Source organism: Plectropomus leopardus, chromosome 9, assembly GCF_008729295.1.
Source record: "Plectropomus leopardus isolate mb chromosome 9, YSFRI_Pleo_2.0, whole genome shotgun sequence".
Taxonomy (NCBI): Eukaryota; Metazoa; Chordata; class Actinopteri; order Perciformes; family Serranidae; genus Plectropomus; species Plectropomus leopardus.
This window is the reverse complement of record NC_056471.1, coordinates 12,981,905-13,002,954: the sequence shown is the minus strand read 5'-3', so window position 1 is coordinate 13,002,954 and position 21,050 is coordinate 12,981,905. Positions and strand designations below refer to the sequence as shown.

The window sequence follows — 21,050 nt, the reverse complement described above, 5'->3', positions numbered from 1 at the left end:
AATGCAGTGATAATGAAATAACAGACTCCCGACTTTAAAATATTATCTGAAAAGCAAGTCTCCAGTGACAGTCCCAGATGTGGACGCTCACGTTGGAATCTGTAGACCTGCAGCCTCAGGAACGCACAGTCGAGCCACAAGATGCGCACTGAGCGCTACAGCTTGGGAGGAGCTTCGGGATTTTCCCCCCTGTTTCACGCCACTCTCGAGTCAGCCTGGTTTGCAAAAGGAGATATAGGGAAAAAGGTGAGTGTATTAATGTGTGGGTAGCGTTTATTTGGACTCTAAATGAATGTTGCGATGCTACATTAGTGACAAAAATGTATCTCTTTGGAAAGAGATGTTACATTTTCTGTTGTTTTGTGCGACGTAACCTGTAGTTGCTGAAACTGTTATATGTGCGTAATTTGGATACGCATTTGAAAAGGAACAAGTGTCCAGATTACATAGCTACAACAGGTGACTATTTGTGTTGGAGGCAAGCAATTTGCACCTGTGTTGTCGGTTGGATAAGCTTTGAGAGCTCACTTGGAGATATCTGAATGCGCACTATTCAGTAAGTTAAACAAATGGTGACAAATTACGCACGACGGCATCTCTTCATAATTTGATGGTGGTGGGTAGAGTTCAACAGAATTTTTTTTCTTTTTCGTTTTTTTGCTCCAGCAGGTGTGTGGTAACAGGTTATTAAATGGCACGAGCTTGCCTCAAGTCGTGTATTGCCATCACTCATCAGAAAGGGTGCTTTGACAAATTACTGATGCTTTGTAAAGTGCACATGTCGCCTGCAATGTGCCTGATAAATCTCTTCTGCGTGCTCCTGTGTGCCTTTCTGCTCTAGTGACAGAGGGTACAGGCAGGCTGTGCATGCTTTTTGGTTTAATGGCACTGCAACACTGTAGCTTTCATCACCACAATTTGATCCCTATAGATTCAGAGTTTACCCTGCAGGTAATTTCATGGCTCACAATGTATGCGTGTGTAGGTTCTATATCCTCTGCTTAAGGCCTGAAATTTTGTAATGAGTATTTAAATTTTAAGTAACCCAGACGCTGTTTTAATTTCTGGAGCATGCACACCAGCTTCACATACAGATACTACATAGCCTGCACACTTGTGGTCTAGACATTTTGCTGCTTGAAATCAGTTGCAGGACAATATGTTTCATGTAGCATGTAGATAAATATGAGAATAGAAAAACACAGAAATGCAGCAACAAAAAAACTCAGCATTTTCCCTGAATCAAATATTTAATTGTAAACGAAGTAATGAAAAAGCAAAGATGTCAGATGGTGTTTCTGGTATTCTTCCGAAAAAAAAAAAAAAAAATAGGCAAGAGGATCCCAGAAAAACCAACAAATGTCTGTCACCAAAGTAATTATCTCTTACTACATGGTGTCCTGTTTGTTTCAGTAATTCAATTTAAAGAAGTTTTTAAAAGAAATTTGTTGATTTAGGCCTGTAAACACTCAACAAAACTTTCCAGTTTTGAATACTTAAAATGAGTACTGTGAATCTGTTAAAAGCCTGTGTCTGAGTCTAATGTCACTTAATGTAATTATCATCCATCTGCCTAATAAGGATGTCGAGATTTCACAGTCAGACATTGAGAGTAGTTTTTATACATGCCATGACAAAATGTCCTCCCTGTATTCAGCGGCAGCTCTCAGCCTCTCTCAGGTAAATTGACAGAAATGACAAGATAATGAACTTCAAAAAGTCCTGAAAAGAGGGAATATTTTTCTTACCAACATATAGTTGTGTAACATGGACCAGCACTGATCTTTCTGTCATAAAATTAGACACACCACACAATATTCCCTTTATGAGATGCAGACTGTGCATGAGAGCAGTCGGCAGCTCTAATGATGTAGCGTTGAACTGCCTGACTCCTCTGGATCATATTTCTTCCTTCCTCATTTTCCTTTAGCCTTTATAATAGCACAGGTGTTTGTGTCTCTGAGAAAAGCTAAAACTAAACAAACAGGCTATTTGGCTACTACCCTGGCCACCGGCAAAGACATTTTCAACATAAATAGCTCTAAGTAGCAATATGGTCTGTTTTTTAGGGAAAGGTTTGGAACAAGTGTGTACAAAGACAGAGATGATTTTCTGCTGATTATCATCTGTTACTGAGATGCGGATTTCTTTTCCTGAGCTTTTAAGAACATCGACTTCCTCAATGCAATCTTGGGAAATTGTTCTAATAATTAGGCAGTGTGCATTAGAGAATACTCTTATCTTCCAAATTGCACTGTTTCATTATTCTCAAGTTAAATACAAAATGGATTTAATAACAGTGTAGCTTTTGTAATGCAAACTACCCCTTCTAGGTGATATTAAGAGAATAATGAAATAGTTATGTATCGGTTTGGTTTATTAAGATTTCATTAGAGGACTGGATTTTGTCAAGGCTCTTGTGGTTCATTCTGAGACAAAATAAGTCCTTGGAAATAAATTACATGATGTTTAAATGACAGAGGGTATGAAATAGCACAAAGAGAGGGAGAGAGCGTGCCAGGGGGTATTCAGGAGGGCAAAATATTAGCCCAGCCCCAAAGAAACCCAGGGTTCAGTTCTTAGCAGGGGTGGCTTTGTCATGTATTAAAGCAAAAAGAAGTGATGGACAGCCAAAGAGGGATCCATTCACTGCTTTAGACAACTACACTGTTTGTTTCAGACACCTGCACATAGGGGGGATACATAAAGAGGCTTGTGGTACACCCATCTGGTGAAGCTGACTGGTGACCAGTAGCGCCATTTTCTGGACCCTATACATAAGCAGTCTCTATGGGCTCCCCGCCCCTCCTCTCTTGATCGATGTTTCTTTCATGCACCGTTTGAATTTTTTATTTATTTATTTTTTTACAAGTCAGCTTGCTTTCTTTCGCTTTGTTTTTTCTTTTTCTTTTTTGGAATCCCATTGTCCCATTCTTGGGACAAGACGTGTACGATGGTGCTCAAATCCTGTAGAGCGGCCCAGGGATGATTTTTTTCTGTAGGCCGACCCAAAAGTTTGTCAAAAAGCCTATGGGATTTTTCCATTGGATTTTGGATCATTGCAGAAAATAAGCTCTGTGATAAACAAATGTTTATGATACTGACACTTTTTGTTAAGCAAGATTATCTTCTCAAATTAACGCAACTTTCAGAATTTTTAAAGCCAAAATGTAATTGGCAGAAGTAAAAAGCTGTCGCTAGGCTAAAGCAGACTACACTACGGTCGTCTCGCCCCTGCTATAAGGCAGTAAAGCCATGTCCAGTGTGGTTCAGCGGGATGACGTTCTGTAGTCTCATTTTGCCACATGTTAGCAACCGTCTTTTTTAGAACAAAACGTGAAAGTCTCTTCCGCTTGTGTTGACCACAGACCTTATTTCAGACATATAACGAGAAAAAAAACCATTCAAAAAACCTATTGATGTTGACGTGAGGAAACAGGAGGTGCTGTTCCAAATTCATTTCCATGCTTTAGGACTCATTACTGGGGTAATCTATTTCAAAAGAAGACTAAAGCATTTTGCACCTTTACAGGGTGAGAGGGGGCTCAGAGAGCTTCCACTATTTCTGTTACACAAAGTTCAGTCTTCTAACTAATTTATTCAGACAATTTTAATTGGTAGTTATGGCACAAAGTACTTAGAAATAAAGAACTGAAAACAACCAAACTTTTCATTGCATGCTTTTTATAGTCCCTCCACCCACACCCACCCCATTTTGGACCCGAGTAATCAGTCCCGTATTTCCAACCACTATGACGTCCGTGGTGACAACATGTGCATCCGATAGTGTCGTTGGCAGTGACAAGAAATGCAGATCATTCATGCTGGGGAGTCTAAATTGAAGAGAAAAGAGGGAAATAAATGACTAAACACCTTAAGCTGAAGTATTTTTCACAGCTACTACCTTTGTCATTTTCTTTTCATAGCTTGTTGGGAATACTATTCTGCCTGGCTTGTGTCAGAAGATGTTTTCTTTTTATGTGTTTTCTCTCCTCAGGTGTCGGCACAACCTCAATCTGGTATCTACCGATAAAATGAGTCCACCAGACACATCCAACACCACAAGCGAAGGGGAGGCTGCTGAAACCGATCCCTGGTTTCTATTTAATGACAGCCTGGGTTTACACCCACCTGGTTTCCACACTGACATCACTAAACACCTTGGAGTCCAGATCACCCTGATCACAGCTTATTCCCTCATCATTCTGCTGGGGCTTCTGGGGAACGCTCTTGTCATATACATGATTACTCGCTACAAAAACATGCGAACAGTCACCAACTTCTTCATAGCAAACCTGGCCCTGGCAGACCTCCTGGTGGACACCCTCTGCTTGCCCTTCACTCTTGTTTACACTCTGCTAGATGAGTGGAAGTTTGGGGCTGTGTTGTGCCACATGGTGCCGTTTGCCCAGGCCCTGAGCGTGCATGTATCCATCTTGACCCTGACTGTCATCGCTCTGGAGCGCTACCGCTGCATCGTCTTCCACCTTGGCCGGCGCCTCACGTGGCACTTCAGCTTCCTCATCATGGCATTCACCTGGACTATGTCTGCTGTCCTGGCAGCACCACTCGCCATCTTCAGAGAGTACCGCCATGAGGAGATCCCATCCATTAACCTGCGTATCGCTGTATGCTCTGAGAAGTGGCCCCACGGAACTGGCAGGGACGGAGTCATCTACAGTCTCTCAATGCTGCTCCTACAGTACATTCTTCCTTTAGCCATCATCAGCTATGCTTACATCTGCATCTGGGTCAAACTCAAGAATCACATCAGCCCGTCAAGCCGCAACGACAGCATCAACCGCCGCAAAAAGACCACCAAGATGTTGGCGCTGGTGGTGGTGGTGTTTGCTATCTGCTGGCTGCCGTTTCATGTGTTTCAACTGGCCAGTGATCTGGACCTGGTGCTCAGGTTTAAGGAGTACAAACTAATATATACAGTGTTCCATATCATAGCTATGTGTTCGACTTTTACCAACCCAGTCCTGTATGGGTGGATGAATAAAAACTACAGGAATGGCTTCCTCATGGTCTTTCGATGCGAGGATAAGCCAGATTCTTTCCATCCCGAGGGCTCGTTCAGGACACGCTCCATTAGAAGGCTGACTCTGAATGGCCGTAATGGTGGACACCCTCCGACCGCTGTATAATATTAACATATTATTTTAAATAAAGCCTGCAGGATGTGACTGAAAATGGTGAACGCACATTCGGTTTGTGGTGCTTGTGGTTGCCTTTTGACTTGAATGGCCTGATCTTGAGTATCTATGTCACTGGAGAAGGCTCGAAGCTTTGCATGCAAATTGCTTTATGTAAGGCTTTTCTTTCCTTTGTGAATGGTCCTAGTGAAAATACATTGTTGAACCTATTCAAATACGTGTTTAAGATGTTTACTAGGGTGTTAATTAACTTGTTACAATGTATAATGTGTCTCCTGTAAATGCAGACCTCTTGTTCGTAAGTAATGTCCAATTAATTATGCATTCCATTGCATACATTGCCCAAGGCTATTAATGTGTTCTTACTTACTGAGGGGAGGAAGGTGATTATTGTGACTGTTTGAACAAACTTTTTACACTTATTTTTCTGTTTGTTGGCTGCTCAAAATATTTTTGGATGACTTTCACTTAATTAATCCAAATGCTGAGTTTGGGATTAATTCCAGTCTTCTTGCAGAGTAGCATTCAATCATCGTCCAAGGAATCCAGAGGAGTCTATTTTCTGTCCAACCAAGAAGTTAATTGTGTTCACCTGGCAACCAGCTGTTCCCGATTAGATGGGCCAGCAGGACTCTGTATCCAATTGAATAGGATTGGAAAACCACTGAACTGTGCACAAGACTTCTTGAAATGCTCATCATATGATGTGGGGTTGCTTCTTTGAGAGTGTGTTAATCTGAAACCTGGATGGACATAAATTTTTTTGTGCTGCGTTCAGATGCCTTTCACAAGTACTTCAACCTTTTAACCCAAACAAAAGTGGTTTGATTTCTTTTGAAAAAAAAAAAGGCAAAAGTACGTTGGCAAGAATCACACGCATTTTTAAAGCTGGGGGAAAATGTCCATTTATGTCATTTATAAATATCATACCTACACATAAAAAATTATATTACAGAATTATTATTTTTTATTATTATTAATAAGCACTTTCTTCCAGTTAATACCTTGTTTTTCCTTTTTTCCAGTAGATTATGGTAATTTTTTTTACTTTTTTAAATGTCTGTCTTTTTTATTAATTTTTGGGTAGTTTTTTTAAGTTGCTCATTGCCTTATTTACATGTTTTTAAAAGAAATTAAGCCAATTTGCTTAGGTTTAAAAGGGTTAAAAAAAGGGGATTCAGAAGATGACAAAACATGTAGTTCAGCGTTCAGCTGCTAAAGTGTCCTTTGTTGGTGGTCTTTAAATAATGAACATGGGTATATTAATCAACCACACAGCCTCTGGGCGCACATACTGAGCCCCCACTGCACACATAACTCCCGCAGTTCATTTGACCACCAGGAGAAATTATGTTTTGTGTTAGAAATAAACAGACCTTGGCTTGAAGCAAGGAAGGAGGAAGGTCTGTCAGATCTTGTCTGGGTGCAGAACTGAAAATAGTGGCATATTACAGAACATATTGAAGGCTGTCACCATATTTATATTACTCAAAACCTTTGGGGATAGTAATCTGCATTGCAGTATATGTTTTCTCTGTACTTGAGGTAAAACAGGAAAGATAAACTTGAACTCCTTGAACCTGAAAGCTGGAAAATCTATATATAGATGGGGAGAAAGTCTACACAGACGTAAAACAGAGGCAATGCACTTATAGACTGATCTGAATCAAAGTCCTACACATAAACATTCAGATTTGATTTTTAACAACAACAACAACAGAGAACCAGTGGGTCAATGACATCCAATAAAGCTTTTAATGAACAACCAGACAAACGTGGCCTACGCGGTGTGATTCATTTCGCAGCAAAGATGAATTTATAGGTTTTGTATTGCTGCTTCTTGACACCCACACTGATTTTCTGCCTTAGCCTATAGGCTATTCCCTATATGTACTCTACTGCAGATTATTATAGAAGCTCTTAACCTGGATTGGGACTACAAAATGACAAACAATGATTTTAGATCCATGGAATTAAACCCATTGAGCATTACATGTTAAACCTTTGAAACCTAAGGCAACATTACTTTTCATGTGCTGTTTTCAGATGCCTTTCACAGGTATTTAAACCTTTGAACCCTGAGCAAATTGGTGTGATTTCTTCCAAAAACAGAGCAACTTGGTAAGAAATGTTCCACACAATGCAAGAAATCAGTAGATTTAGTAATTTTTTTATATTAAAATAAATCTATAAATAAATAAATAAATAAAAAGAATAAATAAATGTGGTTAATTTTTGTTTTCTAATTTTCAGGTAGTTTTCCGGTACGTTTTTATTAATTTCCTGCAAACTTTTGGTAATTTCTCCTTTTGATGCTCATTACCTTTTTACCTTTATTTCCGATTATAAGCCACTCTTCAGGTATCAAATCTTTATAGACTTTAATAATACCAAATGCATGCTGTGTTGCATTTTGCTCAGTGACCTGCTGCCCTCTAGTGTTCAACATGGACATCTCATTTGGCCCACCCACCGGATGTGTCGTCGCTGTTTGACCTTCCTCCTGGTCCTCTGGTCCCAGTCACGTTTGACATGATTTGTCGGCGGCTGGACGGTGAAGTTCAGGAGTAAAACATGCAGACACTCATCTTTTGAATGTTGTCGCCATACAGGTAACCGTCTTTGCATTTAAAATGACCGCATCGATTTGCTATATGAATGTCGGTCAAAGATATTTCTGTGCCAGACGTTGCCATTCATTCATAAGGTTTGCTTCATGCTAGGCTAGCTCATGCTAACGGGGAAGCTAAGGAGTTGCGGACGTGACAACCGTGACAGTAACGTTATATCTGATGTTAGCCACGCGTTGTTGAAATATTAATCAGCTTGTGCTCTAAATGTTCGCCACTTTGCTTGTTATTATCCATAACAGAAGACTCAGTGAGGTATATATGTCTTTTTAGCTGACTGACAGCTGCCAGTTTAGCTAGCTGGAAAGTTCGGGAGAATGTGTGTCTCTATGAACGGCTATTATTTAATTTTCTATAACCTATTTAAGCAAACCCAAGTCATATAATTGATGGTATTATAGTGAATAACTTGTCTTGGCTGTTGACTGTCTTTGAGTAGAAAACATGAACTGACGCCCTGTGTGTTTACTGTTAGTCTCGGAGTCTCGTCCTGCGCTGTTGTCTGAATGCTGTTTGCATAAACGCAGCAAACTAACACGCCTCGTTTGTTCTGTGTCTCCACAGGGTAACTTATTGCCAGAGTAAACACGGGGCACAATGGTGAAGTATTTCTGCTGCGCAGGTTTGCTCAAAAGCACCTGGGACCAAGTCTGTGTTGCTTTCTGGCAGCGATATCCGAATCCCTACAGGTGAGGACGAGGAGTGAGGTGGTCAGGCTGGATAGTATTGTACCTCTGCTCCTTCAATAAACTTCTTTATCCAAATTACATTGCATAAATAGTTGGAATTATGTCACAACCACTGGTCTCGACTGTGTGAACTGATAAAGCAGTGGTGGAGAGTAACCAAGTGTATTTACTCAAGGGAAGGCAAGGTAAATGTACTTATATAGTAGATTTCATTCCCAAAGGCAACCCTAAGTGCTTTACAGATGAAACAAGTCAAAGTTCACTGTAGCCCAATCACAGAGCATGCCCCAAAGGGCTGTACAAATAGTCATTTTAATTCAGTTTTAATTTGATCTTTAAAGTCCAGTCTCACAAATCACGATTAGCCTCGAAAGGCTTGACAACACACAACATCCCTCTGTCCTTGATCCTTACAGCAGATAAGGAAAAACTCCCCAAAAAACCCTTCTACTTAAGCAGATTACTTGGGTATACTGTTGAGGTGCATTACTACAGTATTTTTTATATTCTGGTACTTTATAACTTCAACTCAATTTTTCTTGCTAGTTACTTTGAAGCTTACATTTTTACATCTTAAACATATGGTTAGCTGTAAAATTATAAATAAGACACTGTGTCAGTAATAATGTCATGTAATACCATTCTGTCACTTTAGAGGTAATTTTACATTTAATACTTAAATATGGTTTTGTTGCTAACACTTTTGTACTTCTACTGAAGTAAAACTATCTCTCTCTATATATATATAGAGAGAGAGACAGCAAGATAGATATATATAGATATATAGATATACATAATTGTGATGGGTATTTTTTACTGTCTAGTATTTTTGATATTTTTCTAGAACAAATTAATAATTGATGAATTAAGGAAACAGTCATCCTAGTAATCAATTGTGAAAACAATTGTTAGTTGCAGCTTTAGATGAAATAATAAAATGAACTGATTAATCAGTCGACAGTAAATAAATAGCCAACTATTTCTTTAATCCATTAATTTCTTTAAAAGTCTTTTATCTGGGCAAATAGTTGCTCGTCTTGGTTCTTATATTTTACTGTAATGGTTAATTTTATATCTTTTGGGTTTTGGACTGTTGGTTGGAAAAAGAAAAAGAAAAAATACATTTTTATATATATATATATATATACAAGATGTCACTTTGGCTTGTAAATGTGTCATGTGAATTTATTTCCATTTTGTGAAATTATATAAACTAAACAATGTGATTTAATTGAAGAAATTAATTGACAGAAGTATTTATAAGCCCCACACGGAGGTTTTGGTTTGTCTTGATCCAAAGTTTTTCCTTCCCTCCTACAGTAACCATGTTTTGACAGAGGACATTATTTTCCGGGAGGTTACTCCAACCAACTGCCTCATTTCCAGACGCCTGTTGACCAAAACAAGCCGAGCGCCTCGCTGGATGGAGCGGTACCTTCCAAAGCACATGGCCAGCTCAGCATACATCATCGAGGACTCTATTGTGGACCCTCAGAAAAGGACCATGACCACCCTCACATGGAACATTAGCCACGCTCGCCTCATGGTACCGCAGCGTTTGCTTCCATAGGCACTCAGCATTGCACAGAGTAATAACACGGCCTCATGTTGCTTTTGTTTGTTTTTTTCTCTCTGTCCCAGTCGGTGGAAGAGCGGTGCGAGTACCACATTAACCCCGACAATGGCAGCTGGACGGAGATAAAGAGAGAAGCTTGGATCTCTTCCAATGTCTATGGCCTCTCTAGAGCTATTCAGGTCAGTAGAGTAAAGTGGAGCACCACACTACAAAACGGCCCATGAAAAGTGATGTGGGGAGTCTGACCCACCTATCTTTCATTCTGTAATTGGTAACATAATACACAGTGGTGAGATGCAACAGCTGAGTAGCTGTAGTTGTCTGCCAAGACTTAGGGTGCTGAATTATTTATGACAGAATCAGAGTGGTCTTTTTATGTTGTCAGACTCTGAGAGGGGATGTTAGTGCATATGTGATGATATGAGTTTTAGGGTGTTGACACATTGTTCTCTGTCTAAGTGGGTTTATTTTTGACTGGTGACTCTGTGTCTTCTCTTTCCAGGAATTTGGTCTTGCAAGGTTCAAGACGAGTGTTACGAAGACCATGAAAGGCTTTGAATATGTGCTGGCCAAAATGCAAGGTAAATTGACAGCAATAATAATGTTTGCAATTAGTGCATTTCATTCAGTTCAGTTTGATTTATTTACCAAAAAAACAGTTAAAAGAAACAAGAAACAACTCATGAGACATAATTAGGATGTGTGAAGGCAGAACCTAATAACCTATCTAAAGCTTGTGATTAGAGGTGCAGACACAAAGTAAATCGTCTTTAAAATAAATTTACTGACGAGCTGTGTAGATTTAAGAAAAAGTATGTGTGTATAGATTAAGATTTACAACCTAAAAAACTCCTAAGACTAACCAAAAAAACCTAAAATTAAACTACCTTAACGCTAATTACTAAATGGTTCCAAGACACTTATTTCATCAGTCTAATCATTGGTTATAAAGGGTACGATACCATTGATAGAGACATATGGCAAGTAACACTACAATTTAAATGGATTTTGAGAGTTATAGTTTAGAAGTCCCTAGCCGTTTTTGGGTGTACAAGCTTTAATATATTTTTGTAGTAACCGCTGTCTACGGCTGTTTTTGAAAAAGGAGTATTATTGCTGAATTCAAGGCATCATTGATAGTAGTGCCACTTTGGCTTTTCCTACCGTGACAAGTTACAATATTTGCAATGAGAAGGACATGATTAAGAAGTTCAAGTGATGTGATTATAGCTAGGCTGATGGGATTCAGGTCAGTAGATGTAACGTACAAGATGGACAAATGTTTGACGGGGAATAAAGGGAAAACTGGGTTATGCTCAATGAGCAAACACAGTCTAATCCAGCTTTCAAATAGGGGTGAATATTTTCTAGATATATATTAACATATCGATCAACGATCCAATATGATCGATACGTACATCATCTGAAGAAATGCTTTTATTTGAAATTCCCATGGCACGTCTGTCACCATTTCCGTCCAAGCACAGGTTCTTCCTAAATATTTAAACAGCAATAGCGGCATAGTGCTAGGCAGGTAATGAGAAGCAAGTGGGTTGCAAGGTTATTACATTTCGCAGTCTCAGAAAATATTGCAATTTCACAGTATTACACAATTATTATTGTTATGCAGAACAACCTTAAGAAATGAAAACAGAAGGGTTAGACTTGGTGAACTAAAGTTTTATTACTATACTTGAAACCTGTCCAGTTGCTTTTTTTAATACCGTACATAAGCAAATGTACACGGTATGATAACTGTCAACTTTCATATCATGGTATACCTTAAAACCGCTATACTGCTGCAACCATAGGAAGCGCTCAAGAGCAAGATAATACAGATATTTACTGATATGGTCACGTATCAAACACAGGCCCCTGAATGAAATCTAATTGAAACGATATGGTGACTTTGTAAAATCTGCAAATACTGTATGGTTGTCCAGAGAATTAAGATAATGTATCGTGATGAAATTTGTAAATTAACACCCCTAATCATAAAGGGGGTATGACAAAAAGAGGTTGGGAGCCTGTAAAGGTAAAAAAAAAAAGAAGGAAGATGACACTTTTGTTTTATTATAAAGTTACGATATGTAGTTTGGTTGTAACGAGGACATGCTTGTAAAATCATTTTTCATTTTGAAACTGAAAGTAAAGCTACTCGCTTACTAGCTTAATTATATGATTTGCAATGATAAGATGACATGTTGTTAAATATGTGTTAAAATCTGAAATGCCCAAAGATGTAGACATTTCATAAATTTGCAGTCACTATTGTGAAAGTTGAGAGCAAAGTAAGGAGTGTAAAGTACAGGCATTGATAATATAAGAAAAAATGTTTTGGGTTTTTTTCTTTGATATTTTAAGTCTATCTACCACCACCTGCATCCTGTCAAAGCGCTGTCGATGTGTTGTTGGTAAAATCCCTGTAACTGACACACAGACAAGTCGAAAGTCAGTGCAAATTCCATGAATGATTGAAATGTCATACATTTGTCCTGTTGTTTGTTACATAACTCAGGTCTATGAAGCCATAGTAAAGGTTTTCCAGAACTATGTAAAAATAAGAAATGTTTCAGCCTTTATTGTAACCGATATATTTTATGACTTTTGCAGGTGAAACTCCATCAAGAACCTTAGCAGAAACTGCTACAGAGCGAGCAAGAGAGACAGCACTGGCAGCTAAGGAGAAAGCCAAAGACCTCGCCTCACAGGCCCAGAAGAAACAATACGTGTGATGCACTGCGGAGATCTTCGGTTCTTTCACCACTGATACTGGGACAGATTTGTCATTACCTCCCCCTCGTGGTTCAGTCGAGCATTGGGGTAAGACAAATTGATCCCGGTCATGGGTAGACACCTCTATGAGGAAGCAACTGAAATGGTGGGTGGACCATAATAGGCCTGAGCTGGGTTCAAGAGCCTGTTCCAGCTTCCTGGAATATATTGTACCTTTGATACCAGATCATCTCAGTATTCAACCATAGATAGAGATCTTAGGGAATGGCCAAATATGGCTAAGCGTGCCATAAAATAATAATGGCACTTTGCCAACCTTGATACTCATCCTCAGACCTCAGCTCAACCTCTGTGCCCATCAACAACGTTTACTCTTTACTCTCTTCCTTTCTGTATTTCATGTTATTTTGCAACAGCTTTTTGTTCAGGTGCTGTAATTAGCATACCACCGAATATACGATTAATTCAAACCCGTGTATGATTTACTGCTGTTGTATGTTTTGTCGCCGTCATGTTATGTTTTAGTTCAGTTCACCGAGCCACACCTTAATCCAGGGTTCCTACACATTTTCCATGTCAAAGTTCCATACTTTTCCAGATTTCTCGGTAGAGTTTTCAGACAATATTTGGCTCCTGAATTAAGATAGCGAGAATGAGTTGGAAAAATTTGAATTAACTAAAGCACTGTCTTTGTAGCTTTATTTATCCACTGTGTCCATGGAAATAACAATGAATGCAGCCATGAAGGTATGATTTGCTTACACAGAAAATCAGTCTGTTTACCTTTCTGATAACTACATCACTGCACCACTCAAAGATGTTCAGATGAGCTCAACATTTGATAACGTGCGATGCTATGCATGCATGCAAGTCAGAGATAGTGTGGCAATTTCAAACTAATGTGGTCGCCGATGTCCAGATTTGGGACAGTTGGGGCAGAGCTGTATTGCAGGTTATAATGTGCAAGTGTAGAGGCAGCTCCATGAAAAAGTGCGATCAGTCACAAGCTGTATGTCTTGCTTTGCTTTCGGTGACACCAAGCTCACTCTGCCCTGCACTCTGTCACAAACATTTTGACTGCACTGGCTACCCGCTCCAAACATCATTTAAAAAAAGAAATTCTTCTTGAAAGATCCATTTATTTTAGAAATTCTGATTTTTATATTTTATAAAACAAATCAGTAGAAAAGTCTAGGAACACATTTTCCATAGCGGCTTTTTTTTTCTGTACTTACCAAATCTGGAACTTAGTAAAAATTAATTTCTATACTGCGTAGGAGCCCTGTTAATCATCCTACCCAGACTGATTGCTTCACTGACTGAAGAGGGACCCGTATTGTCATAGCTTGATAAGAAATACTCACTTAGCACTTGTGGTAAGATCCGGTCGCAATGGACATCATTGTCTTTACCTAAATTTAAAATGTGTGTACAAAGGCAAAAAATGTTACCTTGTATTGTACATTCAGCTTAGGTCTGATGACACAACCCCATGCAACAATGTGCTCTTACTGTATCAATCAATCAAATATCAGCTTGTCAATAAATGGACAATTCCTTTGTAAAAAAAACATGCTGTGATGTCTTAAAATGAGTGGTATCTCTGTTTAGTTACGTTAGTAATTCCTAACACGCAGGACTGGACACCCAGAGGGGGCTGCAGGACGAACTCGGGGAGTCACTAGATTTCTGCAATACTACATTATGAATGCAAAAAACAACGCAACTGGTTAAGAGGAGTCACAAACAGGAATTACTTTGTTTTACAGGGTCACAAGCAAAAACAAGAATTACTGCTTCACACACATCTTCCTCCTCAGCAGCACAAAAAGATGAGTCAGCACAGTTTGAAGGTGGACACCCAATGTTAGTGTCAATAATTCAATATTTGACCAAATGACGTCAATCAATCAATAACGGCCAAAAAAGTGTTTTTGCAGAACAAGTGAAGTGAAGTTGACCTTTTGGATATAAAATATCATCACTTCATCTTTACATCCTACTACTACTAGACTATTGTGTAAAATTGGCTAATGAATTCTTAAGTTACAGACAAAAAACATTTTTTGTTAGATCACGCTGACCTTGACCTTTCACCACCAAATTTGAATCTTTTCATTCTTGAGTCCAAGTAAACATTTGTGCCAAATTTGAAGAAATTACCTCAAGGTGTTATTGAAATATTGTGTTTAAATAAATAGGACAGACTGATGGACAACCTGAAAACAATGCCTTTGGCCATGGCTAACGCCGGCGCAGAGGTATGAAAAAAATTTGGTAGATGTTGAGTTTCTTCACTGTAAATCAGCAGGTCCAGGAAAAACAATCGGAATCAGAACATAAATATAGAAAATATTTATTCAATAAAAAAAAGCTTACACCAGTACAAAAATGCTACATTATATTACTGGGCGGAGAGACAGATGAATGCATACATACTATTAAAAGGTAATAAGGCATCTTGCATATACAAAAGTACAGAAAAAGCACCTTCAGTTATTAAATATATAGCAATGAATATGATACATACTTGTAATACAGCATCATTTGCATAATTACTACAAGTAGACATTACCTGCCTGACTGTGGCAAATTTGTGTCATGCATAATTGACATCAATATTGACAAATGCACAAGCAATGAAGTGTACGGTTGTGATAATGAACACCTCTAAGAAGCACACCAGTTAATATTGGCGGTGAATACCACTGGAACTGTCATCATGCCTCTCCATATGCTCTCACATTTTATCCTTAATACAAGTATCAAAGTTCTTGCACTTAATCACAGACTGAAATGTGGAAAGAAAAAAAGAATATTTGCCAGAGTAATATAACTGCCAGATATCAATGTGCAAATATGACCAGTTAATTTCAGTTAATTGTTCTCATTTTGATATACTCACAATCCTTTTGAAACAAAACAAGTGCTAAGTGTGGACGTTTTGTGCAACAGAAGAGAAATACATGACTGAGCTTACATAAAAGGACAATAATACAAAACATAGCACAGAATAATGTTTAAGTGCATGTTACATGTGGAATATGAACTTAGTGCTAAAGAAAAAGATGTATTAAATACCAGACTAAATCTGATTTAAGGCAGAATTCAGTTTAGACATACTGTAATAAAGAATAAGTTAAGAGGTTTGATTAAAAAGCCCTTATTTGGATTTTTAAAAAGTTCTTAAAGACAAATGAATAAGCCCTTAAAGATGTATGAGTGGAACTGTTTTGAGTCATTGTGAGTTACAGACACCTCGTGTTTTAGCAAAGAAATGCCACTGATGGTTGATGCCAGAAAATATATGCGCGTAATGTTACATCCATCCCAGCCCAGTGATTTTAACTGCTATTCAGTGCAAATGGACACAGCTCATTCATTATCGTTTAGCTTTTCGACATATTTTGAAAGGAGAATGTCAAGTTACTTCCTCTGTATAAAAAAAAAATGTGTTCGGTTGTACAGTAACATCTTTCTCCATTCTCTCTCTTCCGTTGGCTTTTTTTTTTTTTGGAATGTTTTTCTCCTCTTCCCGATCCTGGTGACATTTACTGAGTTTCCGTAGGTTTACTGCTGTCATAGCCAGGCTTTGTCCATGCTGGAGTAACAGTGGTCTGCACCAGTATGTGTAATGCTCAGTCCGTCAGAGTCCACGCAGTCGAACACGATGCTTTCCACATCAACCTCCACATCCTCTGTAAGGTGAAATAAAAGAAAATTCACTTGTCATGTTGGCATTAAAGGAGTGGTTCAGATATTTTAAGTAAGGTTGTATGAGGTACTTCTCTATAGTCAGTGTATTACCAAAAGTTGATGGCAGTCTGAGTTTGCAGCAGCAAACTTAGCAATGTATTTTAGTGACCTAAAAAGAAGTCTATTTCAGGTAAAATGTATGCTATTTTTAGCGCTTTACTTTGCTGCCAGACGCCCCTTCTGACGGGGAAGTGAAGCACTCATATCGCTCTTTTCAAAGCCACCAGACTCCATATACTAGAACAGTACTTTTACTTAACTGAACACAGGAGCTGCTGTTCGACCACTGCCTCCATCTGTAGTTTGTCTTATTGTGTGCATTTGGTGAATCCAAACTAAACCCTTACAACACTTAAATCACACCATAACACTAACTAATTGAAGCAGCAGTAGGCCAGCAACTCCCATGTTCACCGAGGTAAAATTACATTTTTTTTGTCAAAGTCTGGAGGCTTTAAAGAGAGCATAGATAACAGCTTCATTACGCGCCAGAAAGTGCTGAAAATATTCAAATATAGAATACACTTAAACTGATAATATTTTTTTTTTTAGGTGGCTAAAATATATTTTGCTGCTGCACCTCTTTGCAGCAGTACATTGCTTTGGTTCTGTGGCGGTACTCCTGCCTGCTCTGACCAAGATATATTATCTTATTTTTTTATAATAAGCTCTAGTACAAATCATGCTGCCTAGAAAACAAACATAAGGTAACTGTAAACATCACAAACTCCTACTAATAAATAGACTATGCTAATGTATGATTAACGAAAGTGCATCATCTACAAATCATTTTTCCCTCATATATAGTTATATATATATATCTATATCTATATCTATATATATAATATATATATATATATATATAGTCTTTCGGAAACTTAAAATCCATTAAGACCAAAGTTAGAATGGTTCAGATGTGACAAAAAATAAAAAATAAGAAAATTCCACGATTGTACTTATTAAAAGAAATCTATAATTCACACTTTACGCTACATAGTAAGGCTATGCATTATTGTGATTGTGGCGAGGTGAAGTCCTTCTTGTGTCTGAGACCTACCTCTGTCAGAGTCCGACCTCTCGGACGACATGGTCGACCCCTGACTGTCGTTCCTCATCCTCTCTGTGCCTCTCTGCAGCTGCTCCAGCCGAACCCGCAGCTCCCTCTGCTCCCAGCGCAGGCGGCCCTTCAGCTGCTCTGCACGCTCATCCTGCTCCTGCAGCTTCTGAAGATGAGACAGCAGAGAGACAGACAGGTGAGCAGAGGACAGAAATAGACTGAATAGACTTTGACACAATGAAGAGGGGACAAGCAATTGGAGACCACCAAGCACTGTTAGCAAACGCACAGTAACAGGACATTAATTCTATTAAAGACAGTAATACGTCATATTATTTAAGTCTTTGCACTCAAGTCCCAAGTCAAGACAGGTAAGTCACAAGTCAAGTCTCTAGTCCTAAACTTTGAACTTAATATATTGAATTTTCAAAAATCATGAATACTTTTACATTTTGTATTCATAATTAGAATAAGTTTGTTAAAAGGTCATTCAGCTGTTAACGTAAGCTAGCTATGTTAATATCAGCCTTAACTTAATGTTCTATGTGCAACTTTAAATGCCAAAGTTGAAAGTTTGTGCCCCCTGTCTGTAATTTTTGACCCACAAGTTTTGCATACTGCAACTGCCTTTTTGTTGACCACCGCATAGTTTTTGTATGGGCCGCAAAATCCACTTTGGTATCATGTTTTATCCAACTGGTGCTCAGTTACTTAATGTAAGTCATGAGTCATGGGTGTTAAAGTCCAAGTTTTGGTTTTTTTTAAATTTTATTTTGTCAAGTCAAGTCTAAAGCCATTAGATTTGTGACCCAAGTCCAAGTCATGTCTCGACTTCACACCTCTGGAAGAGAGAGTTCATTTTACTCTCCAACACTGTACTCTCAGCTAGGACGTCCATCATTAGGGCAAATATTGCTGTGTCTACCTTTATGTGAAGTTGGGCTCGTCTCAGCAGGTTGAGCGTGGTGTTCCTCATTGAGTCAGATGACAGAGGGACCTGCTTCTTGAGCTGCTCCAGGCAGTGCCTCAGCTGAGCTCGCCTACGTAGCACAACAAGCAACAACAGACGCTCAATGCAAGTCAAAACAAGGTGTTAAAAATAGTTGCTTAATTGCTCAACTTTGGGCACCATAAAAATAGTCTTTTAGTATGTTAGACTTTGAAATTGCATATTTATTGTGACAAAATATTCATTTACCTGTTTTTTTCCAGCTCGTTGTGAACCGACCTGCAGTTACATAAAGAGAGTTAGAGGTTTATTCAGCTCTGAAATACACATTTATGACAATTACTGCTGTTTAGCAATAGCAATTTGTGAGGTTTTCATGTTCAAAAGGCTGCTTTGTCATATCTGAGAGTCAAACTTCGCAGTACAGCCACACCCTCTTGTCAGTTGTCTGTTATGCAATGTATTCACCTATTGCCACCAGCAGCAGATATCTTCTTGCTCTTCTGTTTGCTTCTTTTGTCAGAGTTATCTGGACTGAGAGGAAGGACTGAAGCATATCCATGTTCTGCCTCTGTGCAGAAAAAAAATGCATCATAGCGTTATTAGAAATCAATCTAGTATTCAATAGCAGCATTGTTAAAAAATTGTTTTTTTTTATTCCCATTATTTGCGTTTTTTAACACTAGCGCAACGAATTGGTATATATTACCTCATCTTTTATACCTTCTTTGAGCGTAAAATGAGGTGGACAAAAGAAAAGGTCTGCTGTCATCATCATCATCAGCTGTACGTTTTGTTTTTGGCGCCATCACACACCATCTATTCACTATTATACTGCTACTCTCGACAGCCTAACAAACTAAAATACTCAGATTCAATGCCTGTAGTGTGAAAACAATGAATGAAACTCTTTGTAGAGCTTTTCCCTGCTTCACTTTCATTTACCGTAGTGAGCGATCACCGCCGCTCGGATTCATTTTCAAACTGGACCAGATTGGCGCCTTTGAGTACAATAATGGGACCGATATGTAGGTCACTGAGTCAAACGGGAAAGATCGCCTAAAACAACCTTCTAGCAAGAATCACGATGGTTTCTCGAACATTTACACTGCATTATGTATCTATATTGTGTTTTGCATGCATACTTATAGTCGCTTCATTGTGCATTTTGTTGTTTTAACAATAACCAACTTCCTCTCTTGTAGACTGACAGTTCTCATATAAAAAACACTAACCTCGCTCTCTTCTCTCCAGAAACTCAGCCGCCCGAAGGAGAACCTGGATGTTGCAAATGTTTCCGTCCATTATGATTTTTGTTAAAATAATCAGCCGCAGGTAAACAACCTACTGTGGTGGTGTACGCGTCAGTAGATGAAGCTGTCTCTGTGCTACGTCCTCAACCCACAGAGCCCCAACGCTGGAGCTGCGTTCACGTGCTCCACGTAAGCTCGGACATTTGAAAGCACGATCACAAATAACACCCGGTGCCTAGTTTGTCGGATAGCTAAATTTTACCTTCATTATATCACATGTCATAAAAATAACCACAGCTATTTATTCATGTAAATACTATAGCTTTATTATATTACTAATAAGGTAAAAACCCTGTTTGTGTGTTCATACTTTTATTTTTATTTTATTTTATTTTTGTCTCTCTGCTTTGTACCTAGCTGTGTCATTATTTTCATTTGTAAATGTTTGTATTGACCACTGAATTTGCTGTTTTTTTAAAACTATTAATGAAAAGCAAAACAAAAATAAATAAATAAAACAACCTAGATTGTCGGACATAATTACAAAAAAGGACTATCTAATGTATTGGCTTGTAAAAAAAAAAAGATGACTCATATGGATGACACGTTTTTAAAGTTTGACAGTGACAAGTAAGACAATAAAGTAATGGTCTGTTTTTTAATCGAACATGATATTTTAAACACTTACTTTAATTGTTAATTTGCTTTCTACCATGTATATATGTCTATTGTTATCTATTTATTGTCATGATTAATAATATTATTATTTTTATAGATAAGACGTCATCAATCCCACACTGGGGATATTCACACACTACAGCAGCTAAAAAGTCAAAAGCAGAGAAAAATGCAAAAAAAAAAAAAAAAGTGATTAGCATGCAAATAAAGTATAAAATATTTCAAAAACAAATACAAATTAGATCAAATGAAAGAATAAAAATAAATATAAAATCTATATACACCTTTTACTTATACCCATACCATATGTTCATGGTTGATAGTTGCACAGAATGACTGAAATGCATACATGGTATGTATTTACTGTAATATATATATATAATCCATAAATATTAGTGCACAGTAAGTGGTCAAATATTGCACAGTAGGAAACTGCATGGCATGCTACACGGCATAATCATAATAAAGTGAGTATATATAGAAACTATGCATAACATACAGAAATACACTATAAAACACATTATTATTATCATCATTATTGTTATTGTTGTTGTTGTTGTTGTTGTT

At 38.1% G+C, this 21,050-nt stretch overlaps 3 protein-coding genes across 3 annotated transcripts; 2 read left to right on the top strand and 1 right to left on the bottom strand.

The window, feature by feature from the left end:
• The first annotated feature begins 215 nt into the window (after positions 1–215).
• Positions 216–5,150, top strand: npy7r (neuropeptide Y receptor Y7). The gene is made up of 2 exons (XM_042493654.1): positions 216–246; positions 3,998–5,150. Exon 2 carries the CDS (start codon positions 4,035–4,037, stop codon positions 5,148–5,150), a length of 1,116 nt encoding a protein of 371 aa, XP_042349588.1. The 5' UTR covers positions 216–246; positions 3,998–4,034.
• Positions 5,151–7,676: 2,526 nt separating this feature from the next.
• prelid1a (PRELI domain containing 1a) lies at positions 7,677–14,361 on the top strand. The gene is made up of 6 exons (XM_042493130.1): positions 7,677–7,771; positions 8,354–8,478; positions 9,799–10,024; positions 10,120–10,233; positions 10,557–10,635; positions 12,668–14,361. The coding sequence occupies exons 2-6, from the start codon at positions 8,387–8,389 to the stop codon at positions 12,787–12,789; spliced, it is 633 nt and encodes a 210-aa protein (XP_042349064.1). The 5' UTR covers positions 7,677–7,771; positions 8,354–8,386; the 3' UTR covers positions 12,790–14,361.
• Positions 14,362–15,148: 787 nt separating this feature from the next.
• Positions 15,149–19,945, bottom strand: mxd3 (MAX dimerization protein 3). The gene is made up of 6 exons (XM_042493398.1): positions 19,788–19,945; positions 19,021–19,123; positions 18,802–18,831; positions 18,529–18,643; positions 17,604–17,769; positions 15,149–16,488 (listed from the first exon to the last, which is right to left on the bottom strand). Exons 1-6 carry the CDS (start codon positions 19,855–19,857, stop codon positions 16,370–16,372), a joined length of 603 nt encoding a protein of 200 aa, XP_042349332.1. The 5' UTR covers positions 19,858–19,945; the 3' UTR covers positions 15,149–16,369.
• Positions 19,946–21,050: the final 1,105 nt, after the last annotated feature.

Coding starts and splice junctions, on each gene's coding strand:
- npy7r (XM_042493654.1), top strand. CDS start 4,035: ATGAGTCCACCAGACACATCCAACACCACAAGCGAAGGGGAGGCTGCT.
- prelid1a (XM_042493130.1), top strand. CDS start 8,387: ATGGTGAAGTATTTCTGCTGCGCAGGTTTGCTCAAAAGCACCTGGGAC. Junction 8,479..9,798: donor CGATATCCGAATCCCTACAG/GTGAGGACGAGG, acceptor TCCCTCCTACAG/TAACCATGTTTTGACAGAGG. Junction 10,636..12,667: donor TGTGCTGGCCAAAATGCAAG/GTAAATTGACAG, acceptor TGACTTTTGCAG/GTGAAACTCCATCAAGAACC.
- mxd3 (XM_042493398.1), bottom strand. CDS start 19,857: ATGGACGGAAACATTTGCAACATCCAGGTTCTCCTTCGGGCGGCTGAG. Junction 19,124..19,787: donor TCTGGAGAGAAGAGAGCGAG/GTTAGTGTTTTT, acceptor TTTTCTGCACAG/AGGCAGAACATGGATATGCT. Junction 18,832..19,020: donor TCTGCTGCTGGTGGCAATAG/GTGAATACATTG, acceptor ATGTAACTGCAG/GTCGGTTCACAACGAGCTGG.